General features: G+C 31.4%; 1 protein-coding gene across 6 annotated transcripts in view; it reads right to left on the minus strand.

The window, feature by feature from the left end:
- The window catches only part of LOC134719289 (protein MON2 homolog), a 302,758-nt gene extending 276,990 nt beyond the window's left edge, over window positions 1-25,768 (minus strand). For 5 of the 6 annotated variants that reach the window (XM_063582325.1, XM_063582319.1, XM_063582304.1 and 2 more), the window contains exons 1-16: window positions 25,353-25,768; window positions 23,453-23,516; window positions 22,367-22,494; window positions 20,316-20,447; window positions 19,711-19,843; window positions 18,293-18,393; window positions 17,337-17,462; window positions 16,739-16,933; window positions 16,059-16,183; window positions 13,164-13,291; window positions 12,225-12,378; window positions 8,282-8,454; window positions 7,765-7,849; window positions 4,218-4,402; window positions 3,791-3,924; window positions 2,952-3,056 (exon numbers count right to left, since the gene is read on the minus strand). In XM_063582325.1, the coding sequence (XP_063438395.1) occupies window positions 2,952-3,056; window positions 3,791-3,924; window positions 4,218-4,402; window positions 7,765-7,849; window positions 8,282-8,454; window positions 12,225-12,378; window positions 13,164-13,291; window positions 16,059-16,183; window positions 16,739-16,933; window positions 17,337-17,462; window positions 18,293-18,393; window positions 19,711-19,843; window positions 20,316-20,447; window positions 22,367-22,494; window positions 23,453-23,516; window positions 25,353-25,466 (2,082 nt within the window). In that variant the 5' untranslated portion in view covers window positions 25,467-25,768. Of the gene's footprint in view, window positions 1-2,951; window positions 3,057-3,790; window positions 3,925-4,217; window positions 4,403-7,764; window positions 7,850-8,281; window positions 8,455-12,224; window positions 12,379-13,163; window positions 13,292-16,058; window positions 16,184-16,738; window positions 16,934-17,336; window positions 17,463-18,156; window positions 18,204-18,292; window positions 18,394-19,710; window positions 19,844-20,315; window positions 20,448-22,366; window positions 22,495-23,452; window positions 23,517-25,352 lie in introns of those variants that run through there. The other variant, XM_063582332.1, reaches the window with a different exon arrangement.
- Window positions 25,769-27,500: the final 1,732 nt, after the last annotated feature.

A 27,500-nucleotide genomic window follows, 5' to 3' on the forward strand; every position in this document is an offset into this window, starting at 1 on the left:
TGCTTTTGGGCTATTTTGTGGTAGCCAGTTTTTGTTGGTGGAGTCAACCTGAGTGAATTAAGCAATTAAAATTAAGATGTATTGCTGGAAAAATATCATAAAAAAGTAGCATAGAAAGAGTGCCATTAAGGGGGCTCCTGGGTATAAATCAACTTTTTTTTTTAATATATGATTTTGCCATTTTTTTCATTAAATTAACTTTATCCTATACCTAACAGAAAAATAAAATAAAAATATGGGGTCACTGTTCATTTAAGCTCACAATCTGCCTCCGAAAGAAGCATACATTTTTGTTAATGTGATTTTTTTCTGTTGTACTAATATAAGGTAATATTGAAATAAAAAAATAACTTAATTACAGAAGTCCCATAAATTTTACAATTATTTAATTTATGTACAGCTTATTTGAAAACAATAATAAAAAATATAGGTCAACGATGAGCTAAAAAAGATATTTCAAATTTATTGCCAAAAAATGGCATTTTTGCACCAAAGGGAGATAATTTGAAGCTTTTTCAATGATATAAACATTTTAAAAGTCATCTGGGGCCAAACTGATTCGGTTTTTTGGGTTGATTTTTGTACCATTTCATAAAGTAATTTCTGATAGTGCAATAAATAAAATTTGAAATGAAAAAATAAAGGTTTAATTTTTTGCTGAAAATTTTGTACCCATGAGCCAACTTAAGTTGTGATTACACACATGTGAGAAACACATTCAGCACATATAAGAACATTTAATTCAATTTTTGTAAAATCATTTAAGAGACAGAGTAATGAAACATTGGCAATTGTTTTCTACTTTACAATTTCTAATTTTCTTTACATGACTTTGTAAGTAGAAAAACAATCGAAACCAGATGCTTCGCAGGGCGTAGCTTTATACGACCGCAGAGGTTGAACCCTGAACGGTTGGGGCAAGGATGGACACAACATTCAAGCTGGATTCAGCTCTAAATTTGGATTGTGATTAAATAGTTGACACAGCATAGGTTTCTGACACAGAATGAATGTGTTCTAATGAACTTAAAATTTTTGTTTTCTCTTAGAGCAATTCACTATGCTGTTCAATATTAATCCTCTCAAAATAATGTTTGAAGAAATTTTCTTTTTATTAATGAAATTTCAAATGAGAAAAATTGAACCCAATTTTTTAATCACATCCCCCTTTCCCTTATTCCAAAACTAATCTCAATTAAAATATTCTAATGGAGTTTGCAACAATAACTACTCATTTAAATACATCATAAAATAAACTGTAAATAAAATGTAAAAAAACTGCTTGTTATCACTGAATGGTAAAGATTATTTAAATTTATCAGTTGGTAGTAAAAAGTGAATATACATTGTATATTGTATATAACAAAGATTTAAGTTGATTCTGGACAAAGAAAGATAACTCCAATTAAAAAAAATTCTTGCAATAAGATATTTCTTGCTTACTATTTTGGACAAAGAAAGATAACTCTAATTAAAAAAAAATCTTGCTATTTCACAATATTGTGAAATTAGATATTTCTTGCCATTGCACAATACTGTGCAATTGAAAAGACTTGCTATTCCACAATACTTAATATAATAATTTTAGATCCTGATTTGGACCAACTTGAAAACTGGGCCCATAATCAAAAATCTAAGTACATGTTTAGATTCAGCATATCAAAGAGGCCCAAGAATTTAATTTTTGTTAAAATCAAACTTAGTTTAATTTTGGACTCTTTGGACCTTAATGTAGGCCAATTTGAAAACGGGACCAAAAATGAAGAATCTACATACACAGTTAGATTTGGCATATCAAAGAACCCCATTTATTCAATTTTTGATGAAATCAAAAAAGTTTAATTTTGGACCCCGATTTGGGCCAACTTGAAAACTGGGCCAATAATAAAAAATCTAAGTTCATTTTTAGATTCAGCATATCAAAGAACCCCAAGGATTCAATTTTTGTTAAAATCAAACTAAGTTTAATTTTGGACCCTTTGGACCTTAATGTAGACCAATTTGAAAACAGGACCAAAAGTTAAGAATCTACATACACAGTTAGATTCGGCATATCAAAGAACCCCAATCATTCAATTTTGATGTCATAAACATTATGTTTAAGTTTCATTGATTTCTATTTACTTAAACTAAAGTTATTGTGCCAAAACCCAGAATAATGCTTATTTGGGTCCTTTTTTGGCCCCTAATTCCTAAACTGTTTAAACCAAAACTCCCAAAATCAATTCCAACCTTTCTTTTGTGGTCATCAACCTTGTGTCAAAATTTCATAGATTTCTATTAACTTAAACTAAAGTTATAGTGCGAAAACCAAGAAAATGCTTATTTGGGCCCTTTTTGGCCCCTAATTCCTAAAATATTGGGACCAAAACTCCCAAAATCAATACCAACCTTCCTTTTATGGTCATAAACCTTGAGTTAAAATTTCATAGATTTCTATTCACTTTTACTAAAGTTAGAGTGCGAAAACTAAAAGTATTCGGACGACGATGACGACGCCAACGTGATAGCAATAAACGACGAAATTTTTTTCAAAATTTGCAGTCGTATAAAAATAATGGATTGCAAAAATGCTGAACTTGGCATCTACTTTTAAATGACAATACAAAAAAAGTTAAGAACTTCATTTTAGAATCTATTTTACCATCAGGAAAATGATATCAGAATTTAAACTTCTTGTTAAAAAAAACCAAAAAACAAGGTAAGCCAAGATTGAAGAGGTGAAAGCAACAATTACAAATCATGAAGAAGTAGATGTATTGACATTTCAATAAACTGTGGTACTTTCTTTTTATTAATCTTTTTATGGTTTAACATTAATAATAACCATGGCTGAGTTCTATGAAAGTTAGGTCATATTTAAATAAATAATGACATTGCCAATGCCCTCACAAAATACAACAATAGAATGTTACTGCTATAACATTTCTCATTAGCTGTTTTTCACATACCTGTAATGTGGTAAGTACTAAATGCCATGCTGTACCTAGTATGCCACCATGACAGTGTGCCACTGATAGCAGTGACCTCATACACTGGATGTTTTTAGCTGTTAACTGTAAAAATAAATAATTATATTTGAACAATATTATCTACCATATCCATAACTGGTCTACTCTGCAATTTTGATTATCTCCCCTTTAACATGTAGACTGGAATTAAATCCATTTAGCATATTTCAATGGTTAAAAAAGACTTCATAAGTCTGTTTGCCATATTTCTTATAAAATTTGTGGTTATGAAAGCTAAATAAAATATGTTAAATTTTAAATCATGTGTCTTCTGGCATCTATGACTTAAAAAAAGCCGGAAACAATTGGTCTAGATCTTTCTAAATAATATGGGCCAATCGTTGAGAGATGAATGTAATTTATCAGTAATACATTCATCTTATCGAAAAGAAAATAATGTGTTTCGTCATATTTCCTTTTTTTTTTTTTACAACTACAGAATATATTTTGCTTAATTCAATATTTTCAACTTTGCAATATAAGGGGAGATAATTCAACTAATGAAACTATAAAAAAAGAAATTTGTTAAGAATTTACCAATTTTGTTTTGTATCAAAAACACTGTGACCCAAATATTTTTTTTATTTTTTGAAAGCAGTTTATTGAAGCAACCGTCTCATGCTTTCTCTTAAAATGCTAACAGGTGGAAAATGTGAACAGGTATAGTGATGTCAATAGCTTACATAGTTCTAAGAGCCAGGAAAACTTGTATTGTTTTTGTTACATTAAATTTAACCGTAAGAAATTTTAAATGAGAATCAATCTGTATTAAACATTACCATGACTGGTCCTTGATGTGCACCAACAGGCAGGGATGCAGTAGGTAGTGGAGAGCCAACAGCTACAACTTGACTCCTCTCTATAGCCTCTGATCCTTGTGTCTGTAAATCTTGACTAGCAAATCTCATGTGACCTAAAAAAACAAAATTAATATTGATAATATATTTTTTAAGATTTCGTTCAGTGAGTACAAGCAACTGTAAGTAAGTGGCAGTAGACATTGCATGTTGAGTCAGTGCAAATCAATATGTCGTAAAAGACAAAACCACTGGGAGAACGGTCATTTTAAAATTGCAAAGCTTTATGTAGGACAGTGTATATCTGCCCATCTGAAAAGACTAAACTATATATATACCCTTGGAGCTTAGAACAGTCAAGAGTATAATGAGGAGGTAGGGACATTTTTAAATATGACTGTGTACCAACCTTTCTGAGAAGACTGAGCTATACTCTGTGAGTTTAGTACTGTCAGCGTGTAATGGGGAGGTAGTGAGGCTTTACATAAGGCAGTGATAAAAGCATCTCTAGGCGTTGTCATTTCAAGCTGTCCACATAAATTAGCATATGTCTTCATGGCCTTTAATACAGCTTCTGTTGCACTTTCATCAGTACTGAAATCATAAGAATATGTTTTCTACAATACACCATTGTTCATACCTAGTAGTCTCAGGTTTTCTTGAAGATCAATAATAATATCTTTTTTGTGAATAGTAATTAAAAATTTCTACACATTTTAATAAAAAAAGAAGTAGGATTTTCCCTTCTTAAATACATAATAACTATGTTACTAAAGAAATAATTTTTTATATAGTTTTTTACACCTAACTTATGGGAAAATAACAAGAATATAGAATTCGATAATAATACAGTGTATTTAAAATGTAAGTTTGAAAATATTAAGGAAAATGGGAGTTGTATGGCTATATTTATTATACAGTGCCTACGAAAATGTCAGAATGTTAACTTATTAAAAAGTTGAAAAAGTAAGATGCACACTTCATTAAATACTTTATTCATCTATAATAAATCAATAAATATAAAAATTGCAACCCTGAATGTATAAAACTCTACATTTTTTTCTAAATGAATCAACTACAGTTGAATTCATCAATAAATATTGCAAACATTTATAACCTTCAATTGTTTGCCTTCTCTCACTTTGATCTTACTCTAAACAATATAAGTAAATCAAAATAGTCTGAATAAACTTTGATTCACTTCTCACTTATTACCATGTGACCAATATTAATTTACAGGTCAAACTTAATAAACCCTAATCTAAAAAAAACAAACATGTGAACTTTGCTTTATAAAATTACAATCTTGACCTTTACTTCATAAAGATTTGAAATCATATAATTCTTTTGAGCATTATATATGTTTAATCTTTTTTAAATGGGGTGTGATATGATAGCCAATAAGACAACTCTCCCTATAGACCAAATGACAGAAGTATAAAGCTACTACAATGTATAGAGCTCTGTAAGGCCTTCAACAATGAGTAAAATCCATACCAAATAGTCAACTTTAAAAGGCTCTGGTAAAACAGAACAACATAAGAACAAACTGTACATAACAATAAACAAACAAAACATATGATAAACAGCAACAAACTTGAATCTATTTACCATAGGGAACTAAAAATAAAACATTACATTGCGATTAGTATTTAAAGGCATTATTTTGAATCAGAGCCACAATAGTATATAGTTGGTTTAGTTACAGTTAAGGACAAAGGAAGATAACTTCAAATCTTTAAATAAACTTTCATAGTAGCATCATCATGATCATTGTTGTTTTCAGAAAAGATGGAATACATGTACCATGCACAACTTATGAAATTCCCTTGACAAGTATCATCATTTTGTTACTGGAATATATATATCAAATATATATTTTGAGAACAATTTTCTTGATTCTGTGTACAACACGTATATATAATGTGAATAAATCTCTTGATAAGTACATGGTCTGAGTACACAGTTATCTTCCCTCAATTTCGGTTGTCCACAGATACAATTCCCTTTAATTTCAGTATATTTTTTCTTAATATTTTTCCGTCTTCCCTTTAAATTATTTCCTTTTTATTTGCTTTTATGTGAATGTAAAGTCATCTAATATAATTTCTTTAAAATTTCTTTTTGAAATTTGGAGCAGAAATGAGTGATTTAGTTAAGTAAACATGGGTGTAATTTCCTCTTTTCAGAAACTCTCTGGCTCAACCCATACTGGTGTCATTGTATTATTTTGTGTTGCCAAGAGAAAACGAGCCAATGAAGTTTTCTATTTTTTTGTTTGTGGTTAATGCCAAACTTCATGTACACAAAATCTTGGTGGAAAAGCACAGGTGTGATTTTTTTTTATTCATCATTATGTTATAATAGGCAGATAGGGGAAAATAACTGTGTTCTAGGACCACATAGAAAGAATGAAATAAATGTTCACCTCAATGCAATAAATGTTTTTATTGTATAGCAATATAATATTTCCCACAGAACGTAACCAAAAGTTAGCGTGCAACAAATTCTAATATTGCACTAGTGCAATAAATCTTCAAAATTCATGACGTCATCAACGTTTAAATCTTAGTTTAAACCAATTTTTACTTTTAAATATTATATTGCTATACAAAAAAAGGGTTATTGCATGAATATTGGGGAATATTGTCCCTCGTAGAACATATATTGCGCTCGCAAGCTTGTGCAATATAAAATTCTACTCGGGACAATATTCCCCAATATTCATGCAATAATCCTATAATACTCTCTAAAGTAGTTAATCAAGCCAGTCACATATAAGGGTTGTAATTGCATGACTGAAATTTTTAACTAAAATTCAGGATTAGAATCCCATGTTTCCATTTTAAAAGTTAGTTGGATAAGTGACTTTTTTTCTTGCAACTTAACACTCTAATCAATATCATTGTTTACTTAAAATCGTGGTTTCAGACTCTGAACTCTGACAGAGAAGACTTTCAAAAAAGTTTATGACCAACTAGGACAGCAATTGATGGATTGAGCCTTCTGAAGTATGTGAGCCAAAACACAATTACAATGTATGAATTAATTAATAAATATACTGTGGATTCATTATTATTCCTTGGATACCAATTTTGCTGGGGTTGTGGATACAGAAGAATCACAACTTCAAATGTTCAACGAATTACAAATTATTATAGGCTTTGTATGCAGAGATAGGCATAAAATCAAATATCCACGAAGATACAAGTTTTCCTCAATCCATGAAAATTTATACCCACAAAAATAAATGAATCCACAGTAGAATAACTGCATGCATTTTTCAGTTATCTTATTTTCATTGATAACAAAAGGTTTTCTAAGTTTATGAAACGGATAATGTAAATTAAGGTTTAGGTAAATGAAAAAATAATATATCTAACATATTCTATAATATGGGATAAATAATAGTGTTTCCTATAATACTGTAACCCTCAAATCTCACCAAAAGACAATATCTAAACTTCTACAGAAATAAAACCTCTTTAATTTATAAAATCTTACATTTCCATAACAAAGCTGTTTTAAAATAGACAATTTAAATGTAACAGCTATTATATAGAAGTTTTTATACCAAAACTGTGTTATTTGTATGGTCAAAACTGATGAAAAACAACCATCTTGATCAACTGTGAAGCCTTGGCATTCATGTTAAAAATATGTTTCACTCTAAACTTGATTTTATACTTCATTGTAAAGGAATACATTTTTTACCCAAAATATTATCTTCTATATAATTAACAACATTGCCATTTTGAACCAATTATTATACTTTTAATATAAACTATCTATCCATGACGTATAAAAGGATAGAATATTTGTTGACAGCTGTATTTCTACATGTTTCGAAGCTTTGAAAAAAATAATTGTATGGTGCAAGACTATCAGTTATAAATAAGCATTTAAATTTCAAATGTTCTGGATTATAAGTATATTTCTTGGTTTCATACAATTACCTTGCATCTAAAAGCAAGGAAAAGGCTGCTAACATCCCACACCAAGAGGAATTAATCAATTCTTCTTGTAGCTTTCTCTCTTCGTCTAAAATAATAATGGTAATATTAAATTAATTTAAATTCAGGGCATATCCTAAGCTAAATAAAATCTAATAATCCAAAGTATATCTTTTATATTTATATTTCCCCATCTGCATTCTTTACCCTTCTGGATTGAAATGAATGCAATAATGACAAACTTGAAGTGACAGATTAAAAGTTATTACACTGGTGTCATTTATATCTTAGTTTGTATAACATTTTATTGATATTATGAGAAATATCTGGTTAATAGCAAGTATGTAATTTTCTTATGTTGTTTCTGTATTGTTTCATTTATAAACATTGTTTTGAGGATAAAATCGGCTGTAATTAAATAGTGTCACTAGTCCTGTCAATAAATTATATTTTCCTGATTCATGCTAACTCTTTTTGTTTGTCATTAAACAATATCAATTTTTCAATATAAATAACCAACCAGTAATTTGTTTCTTGGCTTTAGGTTTGTTCTTTCCTGGTGTAACATCTTTAGTTTCTCCCTCTATGATGAACTGTACACTTCTGTTAAGTTCTAACAGACTATAGAATGCTAGTGACATACCATATCCATCCTGTACAGCCGGTGGGTCAACTCTGTCTAACAACTCTAATCTAAAATTGTATAATTTACAACTTCTAACTAAATATATCTGTGAAATGAAAAATAACCCTACTAGATAACAAGAATATTTGTAATTAACTTCCAAACAGAAAGGGTATACCACATATATTTTAAAAGTGCAATTTACTTCCTCCATCATCATTACCATTATAAGGTATACTTTAACATTAATAATCAAATTTCCTGTATCTATCTTATGACCAGCTGATTTTTACTGTCTTACAAAAACCAAAAAAAACATGAATTCTAGGACTGTGAGGACCATCAACTAGAGGCTCTAAAGAGCCTGTGTCGCTCACCTTGGTCTATGTGCATATTAAACAAAGGACACAAATGGATTCATGACAAAATTGTATTTTGGTGATGGTGATGTGTTTGAAGTTCTTACTTTACTGAACGATTTTGCTTTTTACAATTATATCTATCATGAACTTTGCCCATTAGTAACAGAGAACTATATTTGGTAAAAATTTACATAAATTTACCAAATTAATGAAAATTGTTAAAAATTGACTATAAAGGGCAATAACTCCTTAAGGGGTCAATTGACCATTTAGGTCATGTTGACTTATTTGTAGATCTTACTTTGCTGAACATTATTGCTGTTTACAGTTTATCGCTATCTATAATAGTATTCAAGATAACCAAAAACTGCAAAATTTCTTTAAAAATTACCAATTGGACGGCAGCAACCCAACAACCAGTTGTCCAATTCATCTGAAAAATTCAGGGCTGATAGATATTGACTTGATTAACAATTTAACTTCTTGTCAGATTTGCTCTAGATGCTTTGGTTTCATAGTTATAAGCAAAAAACTGCATTTTACACCTATGTTCTATTTTTAGCCGTGGCGGCCATCTTGGTTGAATGGCCAGGTCATCGGACACATTTTTCAAACTAGATACCCCAAAGATGATTGTGGCCTAGTAGTTTCAGTGGAGATTATGTAAAAGATTACTTAGATTTATGAAAAATGGTTAAAGATTGACTATAAAGGGCAATAACTCCTAAAGGGGTCAACTGACCATTTTGGTCATGTTGACTTATTTGTAGATCTTACTTTGCTGAACATTATTGCTGTTTACAATTTATCTCTATCTATAATAATATTCAAGATAATAACCAAAAACAGCAAAATTTCCTCAAAATTACCAATTCAGGGGCAGCAACCCAACAACCGATTGACCGATTCATCTGAAAATTTCAGGGCAGATAGTTCTTGACCTGATAAACATTTTTATCCCGTCAGATTTCCTCAAAATGCTTTGGTTTTTGAGTTATAAGCCAAAAACTGCATTTTACCCCTATGTTCTATTTTTAGCGGTGGCGGCCATCTTGGTTGGTTGACCAGGTCACGCCACACATTTTTTAAACTAGATACCCCAAAGATGATTGTGGCCAAGTTTGGATTAATTTGGCCAAGTAGTTTCAGAGGAGAAGATTTTTGTAAAAGATAACTTTAATTTACGAAAAATGGTTAAAAATTGACTATAAAGGGCAATAACTCCTAAACGGGTCAACTGACCATTTTGGTCATGTTGACTTATTTGTAGATCTTACTTTGCTGAACATTATTGCTGTTTACTGTTTATCTCTATCTATAATAATATTCAAGATAATAACCAAAAACAGCAAAATTTCCTCAAAATTACCAATTCAGGGGCAGCAACCCAACAACCGATTGACCGATTCATCTGAAAACTTTAGGGCAGATAGATCTTGACCTAATAAACATTTTTATCCCATGTCAGATTTCCTCAAAATGCTTTGGTTTTTGAGTTATAAGCCAAAAACTGCATTTTACCCCTTTGTTCTATTTTTAGCCATGGCGGCCATCTTGGTTGGTTGACCAGGTCACGCCACACATTTTTTAAACTAGATACACCAAAGATGATTGTGGCCAAGTTTGGATTAATTTGGCCAAGTAGTTTCAGAGGAGAAGATTTTTGTAAAAGATTACTTTAATTAACGAAAAATGGTTAAAAATTGACTATAAAGGGCAATAACTCCTAAACGGGTCAACTGACCATTTTGGTCATGTTGACTTATTTGTAGATCTTACTTTGCTGAACATTATTGCTGTTTACAGTTTATCTCTAACTATAATAATATTCAAGATAATAACCAAAAACAGCAAAATTTCTTCAAAATTACCAATTCAGGGGCAGCAACCCAACAACCGATTGACCGATTCATCTGAAAATTTCAGGGCAGATAGATCTTGACCTGATAAACATTTTTCCCCATGTCAGATTTGCTCTAAATGCTTTGATTTTTGAGTTATAAGCCAAAAACTGCATTTTACCCCTATGTTCTATTTTTAGCCGTGGCGGCCATCTTGGTTGGTTGACCGGGTCATGCCACACATTTTTTAAACTAGATACCCCAATGATGATTGTGGCCAAGTTTGGTTTGATTTGGCCCAGTAGTTTCAGAGGAGAAGATTTTTGTAAAAGTTAACGACGACGGACGACGACGGACGACGGACGCCAAGTGATGAGAAAAGCTCACTTGGCCCTTCGGGCCAGGTGAGCTAAAAACAAGACAGGTGCATTTTTTATAATATCTAAAGCCCCAGTCCCACTAGACCACAATCCAACACCCTCACCACGATCTAAAATAAATTCAGATCGTGGTGAGGTCGCTGTATGAGCTGCATAAACATGTTAATTTTCGTTGCTTTCACAATGCTACTACGTCCTTATCATGCTTCTACAACGATCCCGCTATGATTATACCATGTCATCACCGCGCTTGTTCTACGACTTTTTTCAAGATCTTTCTGCGCTCATCCCTTTCTCACTACGACCATACCATGAGTTGTCCGATTGCAAAATGATCGTACCAAGCTTCTACTGTGATAAAAACATGTTCCTACCACGTTTATCTATGTTCATACTGCGATTCTACTAAGTTCTATGCAATAACGTCAACATCCTGTTCCACATAAATATTGTTCCATTCCTTATATTCTGATTAATTCATGGATTTCTTGGAAACAACACAGTCATGCCACCAAAATCTTCCAGAACACGTGGGTGTGGTGGTAGGAGTAGATATAGAGGCAGAGGGAGCTCTAATAGAAAGGAATCCTGATCTAGCTGAGATGTCAAACCGACCAATGCAACCAGAATCACAATCTACTGCTGGTCCATCAAGCTCAAATGATGATGTTTTAGTGAACAATAGCAGGGATGACACAGATGTGTCAAGCATGGTTGAGCCATTGGAGAAAAAGGACAAGAGGTCCAAATTACATGCACACAAACAAAACATGAAGAGCTTTTATATATGGTCTCTAACTACGACCTGATTTTGCCACGACGGCACCACTATTGTTTTGAACATGTTCAAAGTTGGCCACGCTCATCATGATCTTGAAGATCTCACCATGACGATATTACGACTAACTGCTATCTACATGATCGCACTACGATCGTCAAAATGTGCATTTTTTTCACAGATCGTAGTGTGATCGTAGCCTAGTGGGACTGCGGTATAATCACTAATTGACAGTGACAACTATTCACCTGCAGAACTGTTATTCCTTAAATAACTGTTTTATTTTTAAGAATTATTATCCTTAAATCAGAAATATATGGTTACTCCCTAATATAAGTAATACATTATTAAAATTTTAGATTTTGAATATTTCAAGGAAGAAGGCATTATTGAACATCTTCTTTCAATACCGTGTACTAAAACTTATATCAAATGAAGATGTAAATCTATGTAGTTATATTTAGATAAAAAACTTACAACATAGATTTAGTCTGACCCTGAGGCACAGTTATTGCTAGAGGAATCCACACTCCTCTGTACATGAAAGCTGCTTGTGGAGTAACACCTCCTCCAACAGGCATCCCTCCCACCAAGGCTGGAGGTGTCCCTTGTATATCAGGAGCTTTGTTTCCTTAAAATTATTAAAAGCATTCTTTCACAAGAAACTATCTTTCATTTGTAAAACTTTTTATATGTAAAACTTCACACTTTTCTTATCTAGTTTGTCAACCTTGTATATATTATCTCTCTTCAAAATTAAAATAAACTATTAGTTGTGCAAAACAATATGTTCAAGGGACTACTACATGCAATTAGATTTCAAGTTTAGTGTTTTTATTTGCACATGTATAAATGCTGTGTACAACACAAAATGTTCATTTCTGTTAAATTAATTTTAAGAATGCAAGCGCACACAAAACAATGACGAGATAATCAACCAAATGATGGTAGTTGCTAATAGTGGTAGAAGTAGAATGATCATCTGATGTGGTTCTACATGGTTCACTTAATATCGATTTTTTTTGGTGTGATGTAAATTGACAATGACAGACATTTTCAGGTTGTTGATTTGTGGCTGATTGATGTTCTATATCACGATGTTCTGATATGCTGTTTATTAGATGGAAACAAATTAAATCAACATTAATAATGATGAACTATTTCATATTATGCTATTGACATTCTGTGATTTAAAAGATTTAATCATAAGAAAACATACCTTTATTTTCAGGTGCTTATCCATACTACCATTTATTGTATAGAGACTACTAAGGGCCAGTACAGTTTTCTTCTTTTGAGATTTGTCGCTATCATTACTAAAATCTATTTTTTCAAAAAGATCCAATTTAACTGTTTGAAATACTATTGTTCTTGCCTTGTTCTGAAATTTAACCTTTAATACTATATAATACTCACCACTCTGAGAACCCTGACCAGTAGATGTTGTCATAAACTGTGACTGTATATATGATCCTAAACCATTTACCATGTCACGAAATATTTTTGTGGAATGTTGTTTCATATCATAACTCTGACAAAAACATCTTCAAAATGAAACAAAAACAAAAATTTAATCACAGTCTACAATTAATAACAGCTATAAAAAGTACTTTATGTTTAGGTTAACCAAAAACTGACATATTATACTAAATCTAATTAAACTTCTAAATATTAAAGCTTTCATTTTAATTGATAACTACTAGGGTAGCTTTTTCATTAATAAAAGAAAATAAAAGCATGTATATCTTTTCATGAACAAACTTAAAAATTCTGCAAATGTATTTTTTTTTTTTTAACTCTCTTGATTTAATGAGTGCATTAGGAATCCAATTCTTTGAACTTCTATAACAACTTTCTTGGGTCCTTTATAGCATACTATTAAAAATGTGGGTTCTTTTATCACACATTTACTATTGATATGCATATTTTTACATTTCATAACAGTCAAACCACCTAATTTATAAAAAAGAAGATGTGGTATGATTGCCAATGAGACAACTATCCACAAAAGACCAAAATGACAAACATTAACCCTTAGACTGCTGCATTGATTTCTATTGTACTTTTGTGTAATGCTGAGTAAAATTTTAATCACTGATGAAATAAACATGTTCACTTACAATTGCTGTATCTTTGTAAATATTGAATATTCATCAATAAAAGTTATATAAAAAAGTATTGTTAGATTCTGTATTTTTTATTTATTTTATTTTTGTGTGAGTCTCTGGTCATTTTTTACCTGTACAGGTGCGAATAGAGGTAAACAAAGGTAAACTTATTTTTTCATGTTTTATTACGAATCCATCAATGTAAAAGTATCCATGACTTCAGAATTGAACCAATATAGTTAAAAATCTCTTTTAAGAACTAAGTTCCATTGTGATTATCGAAAAATTAAAGTTTCTTCTCAGACCAACAGCCTTTTTTATGCAAATATTTTCCGGTATTTTCCTCCAACTTTCACTGCGCCGACTTTTACTTCCATGTACAAATATATTTATACGACAAGTTCATTGTTAAAGCTTTCATCAATATATAATCTTGACAAACTTAAAGTTCGGGTCTATCGATGTCAGTCAATATTGATTCACATTTGAAAGGCGAAATGATAAACATCGCAAATCCTGTTTCATGTCATCCATTTTGAACAAGGTCTGGGAATCCCCGTAATTCTCGCTTTAAAAGTCTCCTGTTTGCAGTTTTGATAGAATATTTCTATTTCTGGCTATTATATCTTCGGTTCTCGTTCAAATCCTTTTAATCGGCCGCCATTGTTAAATCGTTATCATTGAAATACTTCTGAACGTGTTGGTTATTTCTCCAAATAATGTCCGCCATTTTGTCACTTTTTTCATCAAAAATTTTCACTTTCGGTTTATCGCTTATACCTCATTAAAAGTCAAGAGACATTTGAAAGAACGCAGATTTTTAACCAATCAGAATCCTTTCAAGTCGAAACTACCGCAATCTCATGAATATTGACTCCGCCCATTCCATGGTAACTGTGTAAACAAACGAGTTACGGAAAACGACTATAGTAGCGAGTAGCAGTAGCGGACTGTCTTATCGGAATGATAATAGTGGCGTGTAGCAGTCTAAGGGTTAACAACTATAGGTAACCGTACGGCCTTCAACAATGAGCAAAGCCCATATGGCATAGTCAGCTATAAAAGGCCCAAATAAAACAATGTAAAATAATTCAAACGAGAAAACTAACGGCCTTTTTTATGTAAAACTAGAGGCTCTCAAGAGCCTGTGTCGCTCACCTTGGTCTATGTGAATATTAAACATATCATCCTAACAAAATTGTGTTTTGATGATTGTGATGTGTTTGTTGATCTTACTTTACTGAAAATTCTTGTTGCTACAATTATCTCTATATATAATGAACTTGGCCCAGTAATTACAGTGGAAAATATTTTCGAAAATCAACAAAAATTTACTATAAAGGGCAGTAACTTCTAAAGGGGTCAACTGACCATTTTGGTTGAATTGACTTATTTGTAAATCTTACTTTGCTGAACATTAATGCTGTTTACAGTTTATCCCTATCTATAATATTATTCAAGATAACCAAAAACAGCAAAATTTCCTTAAAATGAAAAATTCTGAGGCAGCAACCCAACAACTGGTTGCTCGATTCATCTGAAATTTTCAGGGAAGATAGATGTTGACATGATAAACAATTTAACCGCATGTCAGATTTGCTCTTAATGCTTTGGTTTTTGAGTTATAAGCCAAAAACTGCATTTTACCCCTATGTTCTATTTTTAGCCATGGTGGCCATCTTGGTTGGTTGACCGAGTCACCAGACACATTTTTAAACTAGATACCCCAATGATGATTATGGCCAAGTTTGGTTTAATTTGGCCCAGTAGTTTTAGAGCAGAAGATTTTTGTAAAAGTTAACAACGACAACAGACGAAGTCGGAGGCAAAGTGATGAGAAAAGCTCACTTGGCCCTTTGGGCAAGGTGAGCTAAAAAGTGATCAAAAAACAAATATGTAACACATAATCAAACGACAACCACTGAATTACAGGCTCCTGACTTGGGACAGGCACATACATAAATAATGTGGCGGGGTTAAACATGTTAGCGGGATCCCAACCCTCCCCTAACCTGGGACAGTGGTATAACAGTACAACATAAGAACGAATAATATGACTATATGATAACAACTTTGTGTGATGTCATGGAATATTTAAGGAAAAACAGTACTGTAATTGAAGGATTGCAGCCAACTTTTTGTCCTGTAAATGGTAATATTGAAGATATTCAAAATGTACAATAAAACCATATTATTATCATACCTTATCAACTCTGGTTGTATACTAAGTTTGTGTAAGACTTCAAGAGCTAAACATCTCTGCCAACTAGGTTTTTCAGGGTCTAAAAATTTCACTAACAGCGATAAGAATATTTCACATTCTGTTGTCTGAAATGGCAAAAAACATTGGTTCATATACTTAACATACTGCAACGTCATACTTTGTTAACTTGAATTAGATTCAGAAGGATAGCTTTACACTAACCTGACAAATGGTCTTCTAACTGCAGTGTCTGGGACAATTAAAAGGTGAGAAAAGATTATTTTTAAGTATAAGGCTTTTATAAAGATACACAAAATAGTCATACAAAAAACCCAGATATTAGTATTGATAGTGACAAACAAGAATGTGTTCCAAGTACATGGATGCCCCATCGACACTATCATTTTCTATGTTCAGTGGACTGTGAAAATGGGATAAAATCTTTAATTTGGAATTAAAATTACAAAGATCATATCATAGGGATCATGTTTACTAAGTTTCAAGTTGGTTGGACTTCAACTTCATCAAAACTACCTCGACCAAAAACTTTAACTTGAAGCGGGAGGGATGAACGAACAAACAGACAAACGAATAGTCCGAAAATGGATGCACAGATCAGAACACATAATGCCCATGGGGCATAATAAATGGGGCATAAAAAAGGAAAATTGTATACAAACCAACAATGAGTAGTATTTCTTGATCAATGATGAGACGATTCTAAGTAACCTCATCACTATAGGGTAAAATGGCTTCTCAACTGGTGCTGGCGATGGAGGGGGAGGCAACCCCTGTCTGTATTTCAGACTTGGTGAGAACAGCTTTATAACCAGTGGACATACTCTTTCTTTGAGCAAAAAACTGAATTCTGAATGCTGAAAAACAGTACATAAAATATATAGTTAAAAATCAAACATGGATAATGTTCATGTTGTAGGTTAGTGCTACATTGAATAAATAATTAAAAAGTTAGTTGACCTCTCTTCTTCTTGCTTTGTTGTTCTCGATTGAAAGTCAAAATATAATATAAGGTGAAATTACCTTTCAAATAAGTATATCTTTACATAACATATATATTCTCTTCAATATGAGGTTTAATTTCGTAACCTGAAATTATCTCTCGTTTTCATCTTGAGAAATTTATCAAAAATTTTCAATGATCATTTGTAGTCAGTGAAGACATTTTATAACCTAGAATTCCTGTTTAATATACATGAAATGTAGTTCTACCCATACAATGTTTGACCTATTAACTTCTGAATAAATATTAGTACTCACTGTGTGAAATATTTCAGGAAATGCTGTGAGAACTGCTTCTAAGAGTTCAAGGCCAAATGTTCTGGTCATTTCTGTCATCCCAACTAACCAAAAAGGCTGGTCTGCATTTACTAACTGACAGAGGTCCTGTACAAAAAATCGACTGCATTTTTAACAAACTATCTGATGAATTTTCAAAATTAGAACCATGCCTTCTTCTATATGTGCCAGTACTAAGTTTGATGCTTGTTATTTATTGGTTTGTTGCTGTCAATCTCTTAATTATTTATTGTTTTGTACAATTATCAAGTCATTCATTTTCTCATTGGTAAAGTGTTCAACATTCTTCATTTTGGGGTCTTTTACAGTTTGCTTTGCAGTAATGGTTTTGCTCATTGATGAAGACCATATGACACCTTACAACTACTCACCTCCTTTGTTGTTAATTCTCTGGTGGAGAGTTATCTCATTTGCAATCATACATCTTTTTTATTTTTATAATTCATAATAACATAACAATGTAGGAATGATTCTTTGAAATACAGTATCTGGTATAGATTTCACCTGCTTACAACAACATGAAGGTATCATCACAACAAGGCTATAAGAAATGTGGTAATGTTTATTTGCTTTACCAAATTAAACAATACTCAAGAATCACCACAATGTTGGCTGGAAGAAATATGGTGATGCTATACCTATCTAATACATTAAGTAAGAATCACCATCACAAGGCTCTAAGGAATGTGGTGGGGTTTATTTACCATACCTATCTCAAACCATACTCAAGACCTCTACAACTCTGTAAGGAATGTGGTGATGTTTCTTGGAACAAACTTACCTGAAACAATAAGTAGGCATCACCTCCACAAGGCTGTAAGGAATAAGGTGATGTTTCTTGGAACAAATTTACCTGAATCAATAAGTAGGCATCCCCTCCACAAGGCTGTAAAGAATGAGGTGGGGAACAAACTGACCTGAAACAATAAGTAGGCATCCCCTCCACAAGGCTGTAAGGAATGAGGTGGTGTTTTACTTCCAATCTTTAATTCTTCAAGTTTCATTTGTTCTAGTGGTGCTGAAATAAATCAGAGAATAATTTATATTGTAGGTTCAGCTATGTTTAATTAGTTCAGTTTATGTACGTACCATAATTAGAAGAAAGTTACTAAAAAAAAATGGGTCAAATAGTAATATCTACTGATGCCATCCTATCCTGTTGCATTCCCAATATTCACCATTTTATAAGCAGGATCGTCACTTCCATTGCACCAGTCAAAAGATAAAATGCAGTTTAATAATTTCAAAATGCTTTCTTTTCAATTTTCGTAAGACAAATTACAATACATGTATATGCAAGTAGAAAGGAAGGGGTTAGACAAGGATAAGGGAATCTAGGAAGAGGTTGGAAGAGGGGGGAGTAAAAAAAAGTAATACTGCAAAAATTTTCCTTTACCACTTTCTGTCTTGGAGTGAGGGGAGATGGATGTAGAAATCAGGAACCCACTGTCGACCCCCATTATAGAAGTTGTTAGAACTAAAAATAGGAAAATAGGGGGAAAAATGAGGAAACAACACAGTCATCTAACTTATGCCTATGTTGCTGACTGGGAGAAATCATCACCTTCAGAAATTCATATTATTTTATCTTAACAATTGCTGGAAAAAAATGGGATTCACTTTTTTTTTGGTAAAGGGAGATAACTCCTTTTTTTATATTTTTATTGAATATTTTTTAGATAACATAACAAAAATTACATTTTTGAAACGTATTAGAATATTCTTTACTTTTTATTTATTCATGTTCTTCCATACTCTCTTTCATAAAAACAAAACAAAATTGAATCATCTACTAAAATATTTTCAATTTTTCAAAATGGTCTTCCTATCTCCAGAAAATTTCCTCAAACCATCCAGATATAGATCCTTTGAAGAAACACAACAATGTCCTTTTTAAATCATCCATTTAGTAAATTCACATTGCGATAAGACGTGTCACGGTTCTTGTTTATCCCAAATTTATGTATTTGGTTTTGATGTTATGTTTGTTATTCTCGTGGGATTTTGTCTGATGCTTGGTCCGTTTCTATGTGTGTTACATTTCAATGTTGTGTTGTTGTTCTCCTCTTATATCTCTTATATTTAATGTGTTTCCCTTGGTTTTGGTTTGTTGCCCCGATTTTGTTTTTTGTTCATGGATTTATGAGTTTTGAACAGCGGTATACAACTGTTGCCTTTATTTATTGCTTTTTATCTTAACTGAATCATTTCCTGATTGAATGCAATATGAAAAAAACATCAATGGAAGACCTTTAAAGCAGTCAGCCTTGTAACAGTATTGGACAACATTTGTGCAGCGCTACACAAATTTCTAAAACTAATGATAATGACATACCTTGAGACTTGACTCTATCTTCTGATAACACTCTTTCAAACACGATGCTGACTAACTGTTTGATGGTGGCAGCAGCCGTGTTGATTGTTGTGGAGTCTTTTGCGAAGTGGAGGCGAAAACATAATACAAGTGCCTGAAAAAAGGAAATAACAATAACATATTATTCAACATTAATTTTGATTGAAAACCAGGAATTTAGTTATAAATTAACTGTTTGCCATTCAACCAACGTTTCAAAATCTCCTTTGATTGTAATTTTAGAAACAAATAATTATTACAAGCAGATGACAAGGCACAAAAAAAATATTTAGTGTTTGCATCAAAACTTTATTTATTTATTTCATTGATAACATTTGTGTTGTTCAACTTTCCTTCTTGGTTTTATACACTTTTGGTATGTCACAATTTGTTAACCTTACCCATAACCAATTTTTATAAAGAAGCAATGCTAATTCCAAGTTAATTTTTCTCAGTGTATTCTGCCATAATAAGTACACAATATATTGTTTTTTAAAAAACAATGGAGCAGGCCATCGAAGTTTATGGTAGGTAAAAACAATTTCAGAAAACACAAGCAACTCCTAATTTGACTTTTTAACCAATACCTTAGCCAATGATTCATGCTGTACAACTGAATTAGTTGTTATTAATATAATAGCTGTCTGTAAAACTTTCAACTCTTCCTGTCCAGACTCCATCAGATTCCATAACATACTTATAATACTATCTGCAGCAGTCTGAAATATAGCATAGCTTTTAAAAACAAGTGTTTAATAACTTCTGGGGTCATTTATGTTTGGTGTCAATACACATTTTCTATGAATTATAATATTAAATTTCATGAACAGTTGAGAAACAAATAATGTATTTTTTTTAAAATCATATACTTTCCAGTTTTGATTCCTGGTTCTATGAAATAAATGAAAATGAGGATTAAATTATGTATTTTCATTCATCTAACAGACACACATTTCAAATCATTACCCTAGCATTAATTAAGGGTATTTAAGTATCGTTAAATCATTAACATCCCCTTAAGACATTTTCAGATAAATATATAGCTTGTCTTTCTTCTTATCTTGATATTTAACAATGAAAAGGCTATTATTTGAACTTGGAATTATTTTTAATTATGGAATTAGCATAATTTTTTGTGCTGGAAATTTTTAATAAATTCCATGTTTTTTCTGTACTCAAATGCTCTGTGCTGCGCACAACACTTTCTATTACAAAGAAGATAGTACATTTTTAATAGAATGAACTGTGCCGCACACAACACTATCTTACCAAAATAAATTGTATGGAAAGTGTTATGATCCGCTCAAAACATTATAACACAATTTTTTAACAAATAAAAATGGAATTTATTAAAAAATTCCAGCACAAGAAATTATGCAAATTCCATAATGAAAAATAGTTCCAAGTTCAAATAATAGCCTGTAAATGATAAAAATTTAGTAGTTCCAAGTACAATGTATCCTTCATCTATAATCTAATATTCATGTGTAGAATGTGTTTCTCTTAGATTTCACAAAAGAGAAACTAGTAGTTGGTTGAATTTTAAGTAGGTAAATGTCACCAAACAACAAATGAAAAGGCATTTAAAGAAAATTTTGTGAAAATCTTTCTTACAGCCTTGATCAGAATTTGGACAATTCATAACTAGATATAATTTTTAGGGATGTCAACTCAGTGAAGATTTATTTATCTATTACTCGTTGGATTTACCGAGCGATACTTAAGTACTCACTCGGTAAAACATTTACAAAATGAAAACACAAAATTATACTTTTTCATGTACACATATTGTGGATTGTTGTCTTATTATAGTAAAGCCTTCAACATAATTACTTGGACTAGATAATAGATCAAGGAATTTAATACCATAATTAAAACCTCATTTACTACATGTACTAATTAAGTAAATAGGTAATAATCTAATCAAGTAATCAATTAATATCTCAAGAAAAACTATTACTTAAACAACAGTATTTGGGATCCTTAGAAAATCACATTGTATGATCAACCAAGGGGTTATGATTAGAACTTACTGATGCCATTAACCATTTTTCTGAGGATTGACACAGTGTGCAATTAACCAATTTGTTCTTTTTTCAAAAATAGTATTTTGTCAACATTTTCTGGGACGTAGTGGTTTCTCAAATTTGTTAGGTAACTAACAGTCCTGCTGATGAAAGTAAATATGCTCTGAGTGTACAGAGATGGGAGTGAATAAGATGAAATAAAACGTAAGCCTTGAAAAAATTATCGTGTTCATGTATTGTACATGTTCCTTTTATTGGAGAAATTTTAAATGACAGTTAAAGCAAAACATTCGAATAGTATTTTAATTTTTATTGATTTTGATTAATGAATAATGATTTCCCGGGAGGCACTCTAAAAAAAAACATTTTTGTGTTAATATGCTTAAGAAAGTAACAACATTATAACAAGAGACTGATAAGTCGAGTATCATTTTGGTAATCGATACTCTGTACTACCGAGCAATACTCAAGTACTCGATTGACATCCATAATAATTATTCAAAGGTGAGATTCTCCAAAAAAGAAAGATCTATAAAGTGTCTTAGATATATTATTTTTTTTTATCATTACAGGTTCAGGAAAACAAATCTGTAAAGTGTCTGAGAACTTACCATTGACACTGCTTCATGTGAGATTAACCTCTGAACCCCTCCCAAACAAATCTGCATAATTTTGGAATTTTTTGTATCACATCCCATTACAAAAGGTTGAACTATTTCTGCACTAGCTGGTATCAGACCTGTTAAAACGAAAGTAGAATTATTTGAAACAAAACCTCGAAAGTGTTTAGGTGTTTTATGTTCTACTAACCAGTGGGCAAACAAAACTAACATTAAAGTATATATGTATGGACACCATCCATGAATTATGATAATAAATTTCATGAACAGTTGAAAAACAAATACTGTATTTTTTTTTAAATCATATACTTTCCAGTTTTAGTTCTTCTAACCAGTGGGCAAACAAAACTAACATTAAAGTATGTATGTATGGACACCATCCCATGCTTGGTTACATCCATTAGACTGTGGGAATGTATCAAATCTGTTACAGCTGATTGCATTGAATGTAGTAAAGGTTAAATCTTTGATTTAACTTAGCTTGCTTGCTAGCTGAACAGTGAAGTCCTTATTAGGTAAGGTTAACTAGTTACTGCCCTCCTTTTGAAGTAGCTTAGTCCAACAGACAAGTAGATTGGTTACCTGTCGAACTAGTCTACCGGTACTCTTAAAGGATTGTAGTTTACCTAACCTAATAATGACTTCATGGTTCAGCTAGCAAGCAAGCTAACCAAATATATTACCTTTACCTACTTACTCAATGCAATCAACTGTAAGTAAAATTGTGGAAGATGTCTTCAAGATTCCTAATTGTTTTAGAACAGAAAAAACTATGATACAAGTTGTAGGTTTAGAACAAAGTAGATCCTGGTTCCACCTGTTACTTATGTTTGCCAAAAAACAGCACAAAGTAAGAAATATAGCAGTCAACCACTAAAAGGTTTAATTTTAAAGAGATTTCCCTCAAAGTAAACTCGTACAACTGTATGTATGGACACTGACTTTTTTATTGAGATTGGAAGTAAGTACATTTGTTTTACTTTCCTCTTCTTATCAAAATCTTTCTATACAAGAAATATATACAAAACACATAAATCTTTTATCCATAATTTCACTGTGAAAAATCCTATTTCTTACCTGCTATGATTCCTTCATTTTTAGCAGTTATTGTCCTTAATTTCAACTGTATTTTTTCTGAAATCTGGAATAGAAAAGCAAATACATATAAAAGTCTCATATTATACTTCTTGATGCTTTTCCTATAGAAAATTTATCTTCAAATAGGGAACTGTGAGATGTAGTGAATAAGGAAGAGATTAATAAATGGAGTTTTATACATTTGTTGTAATTCAACTCTTAAAGTGTGTTTTCTAAAAAAGCCATTACTAATTTGTGAAAATATTCATCACTTTAAAATATACAAAACAAACTTCCTTTCTTACATGTATAACGTGAGGGTACCCAATTTGCACCTATTTTGACATTTTTTTAACCTTTGTTTATTTCTGCTTCAGACAAAAGTTTCCATTATGTGTTTATTTTGTAGATGTATCATTATTTACAATATGGTTTCACCAATTTAATTTTGAATCCATATAGAATCATAGAAAAATTTATCTAAACTGACCTCCAAACCATCAATGATTCAGTAATGAGGAGTACCCAAATTGAATCCATGCTTAAATTTGCATCCTCAAAGTGGAATTACATAGCCTTTGTTTAATTCTTCAAATATTTTGAATAATTGGATATTAGTCAATGTTTACTATTCATTTTTTAAGAAATGGATACTAGTAACATACATTGTATTTGCTACATGTAACTTTATAAGGATGACGTTTTGATGACGTCCAATGGTGACGTTTCCATACATTTAGCTTTTTCAGTAAACACTTCATCTGTTGATAAATACTGTGAACGTGTTGTGTATATCTAAATATTTATATACTTTTTATGTTGAAAGACGTGCATAGCATCAAATCATAAAAATAAAAATTGTTTAGTCTCTAGGAAATCTCGTAAGATTTTTTGCTGCTGTAATTGTAAAATAGGTGCAATTTGGGTACCATCACGTTGTGTTAAGGGCATACGATACAGATTCCGTATTTACAGTTTGATGAAAATTTCCATGTAGGCTATTTTTTGTCTCATTAAATCCAATATGTAATAATAAATATACCTTCTTATGCTACTTTTTGAGTTAAATGAGGTCGAAATTTTGTATATTTGCTCAAAATTTCAGATTTGTGGCTGTATTTTCTCTTTCAAAAGAAAACCATAACTTTTTTGTTTCAAAAGATAAACACAAATTGTTTTTTGTTAAATATTTTGTTATTTTGTATTTTCTAAGTATCCTAAATTATTATGCATTTTTTATTCAGATTATCGAATGGTCATGAATTAAGAAAAAAACATAATTTTTTGTTGTATATTTAATAAATTTTTTCTAAAAATGCACAATTTACAGTTTTATAAAATTTGGTCCACATACATGACATAATTTCCCTGCAACAATGAAACAAAATGTCTTTTTAAAAAATAGGGGTCCATGCACTCGTGTTCAAATTCAATAAGTTTGAGTGAAAAAAATCAGTTGAAAAATGCATCTTTTTTTTATATGTCATAGCTTGACGTCAGGAAAATAGCATTTTACATTTGCAATATCATTACCTTCCCTGTAACTGTATTGTATGCCCTTAAGTAAAGCTTGTTTTGCTGCAGCAAAAATACCACAAGCTGTCAATATCACAACTAAATATAGCTGCTGAAACCCTAGCTCTTAGGTCGTTATGATATTTTTACTTTAACTGTGAAAAAATATCAGCATGGTCCGTAAATTCTCTATATGTCCGTCTCTCTAGCTAGAATATATATATCTGAATACTGTTGTGGTAATGAATTGTGGCCAATCTTAGGTACATTTTGTACTGTCTCTTCCTCTGACCAAGGAATTCAAAAATAGATTACATTCAGTAGGGATTGAGAGGCATGTTATGTTCACAGTTATAGTCATAGTTATTGAGCTGTATATGTGTACCTCTTTGATATTTGGATGTTTCTTCTTAGCCTCTGCAGAGAGTCCTCTCAAATCAGTCTGCAAGTTCTCTACCAGTTTCTTAGCCACAGTTTGGTCTTTTATTGGGGAAGCCATGACAAAGTCTTTTAGTTTGTTTTTAAAAATATATAAACTACGTTTCTATCTGCACATTAAACTAAATGGATAACAAATAGGTTATTTTAGGACATGATACATAAACACACTGGAGTTGTATATTACTGAAATTTTACTCCTCACGACCTCTAAGACAATTAAATCGTTTCTTGTGTCATATCAGATTATTACAAATTGGTCTTATGTTTTAATTCACTATGGACTTTTTCATGACAATGTCTACAAGGTTTAATAACAGCAGGACAGGATTTCCAACATCATTTTCTCATTTATCGGATGTTGTGTGTCACAATGAAGGGAGACAACTTTAAAATAAAATTGCTTACAATGTCGACCCTATAAACAATCGCCACGTAGTTTTATATGCTGCTTGAAAAGGTTGCCTCGGCCTGTAACAAACTCGGTCAACCACTATTGAAATAAAAAAATAAAGTGACCAAAATCGACCTATAATTTGTAGAGTAGGCTGTCTGCTGCCTTTTTTTTTACTTTTGTTATTTATTGTTTATAATTAAAATCAAAATACGAATTTATGAGATGATGATAAATATTTTTTTTTTAAAATACTGAAGAAATGTATTGAAATTTCAAGGATTTTTATAGTCTACAGTAACTATACAAATCCTTGGAAATATTAAAACTTCAAATTAAGAAAGTAGTTAAAATGATAATTTCGATTTAATTATTCTTTAATTCATAGTTTTCAGCGACCAAATTTCCAGTTATTAAAGGTCCTAAATATTACTTCTCGCCTGTCGATTTTTTTTCTTGATTTTTTTTCTTATTCGCAATACTTGAGCCGATATTGAGAAATATTATGATTTTTATAAACAAACCATAAGAAAGAATAAAGAGATAAATAGTAATGATTTTATCTGACCTTAAAAAAGTATTTTTCTACTTCCTATACTAAAACAGAGACATATAATACTATATTATATATAGTATTATATGTCTCTGACTAAAATAGTAACTGTTTTCCGTACACATTAAATTTTACCAGCAATGGATATTGAGAAATTGTGAAAATGTAATTTTTGATCTATTTATTTGAAAGTAGAATGCTTCTGCTACACAAATATGGGCTGATTTTGACAATACTTTGCACATATATTGGGTACTAATATCATTAAGTCATGCTAAATTACTGAAATCATCACACAATTTTAGCATTTTGGTTAAATCTTAGACGGTTCCCGTCTTAAATGAAAGTGGCCGCATTCGTGTTCATTCATAATATTGAAATGTAAGTTGTATTTGATAATAATACATAATATATTTAAAGGTTGAGGATGAACACGGATGCGGCCACTTTCATTTATGACAAAAACCATTTGTAAAGTGACGATTTTTTGCATATTTGATAGATTTTTCATATCTAAGCTTAAATCGGAGCGGTTTTAACGACTTAACCAGTTAAAATCTTGCACATGAACTAATTGAATCAACTGAAATAGACACTTAAGTGTTTAAAAAGTGTCCAAAATCTTTCGTTAGATTAACCTATTATTTTAGGCCAAAATCGGCCCTTACCGGACCTACTCCTTTTATACCAGAAATGGATATTGAGAAATGCAGTTCCTTTCATAAAATTTGTTGTGTGAGGAAAATACAAGATACTATATCGTGCTGGCAATCTGATAAGTCAGAGACTTTTCCAAATGATGTTTGTTGCAGTTGTGGAAATGCATGAGCTATCGCGTGAAATATGTTTAACACCGCCACATTATGAGTGTGTATGTCCTAGGTCAGAAGCCTGTGATAATATTTGTGTTCCGCTATTTGTTTTATCATTAAAGTCAAGTTGTTGGTTTTCTCGTTTTTTAAATTGTTTTACACTTTGTGTTGCCGTGGCGTTTAATAGCTTACATTACGGAACGGGGTGTCACAGTCTCATTGTTGAAGTACATACACGTCTTTTGGTCGATGTTGGGTAGTAGATTCATTGGCAATCCTACTATCTACTTATTTTTACAATACTATTACTTGTTTATGCAAGGTTCTTCAACCGAC

The sequence above is a fragment of the Mytilus trossulus genome, chromosome 1 (genome assembly GCF_036588685.1).
Source record: "Mytilus trossulus isolate FHL-02 chromosome 1, PNRI_Mtr1.1.1.hap1, whole genome shotgun sequence".
Classification (NCBI taxonomy): Eukaryota; Metazoa; Mollusca; class Bivalvia; order Mytilida; family Mytilidae; genus Mytilus; species Mytilus trossulus.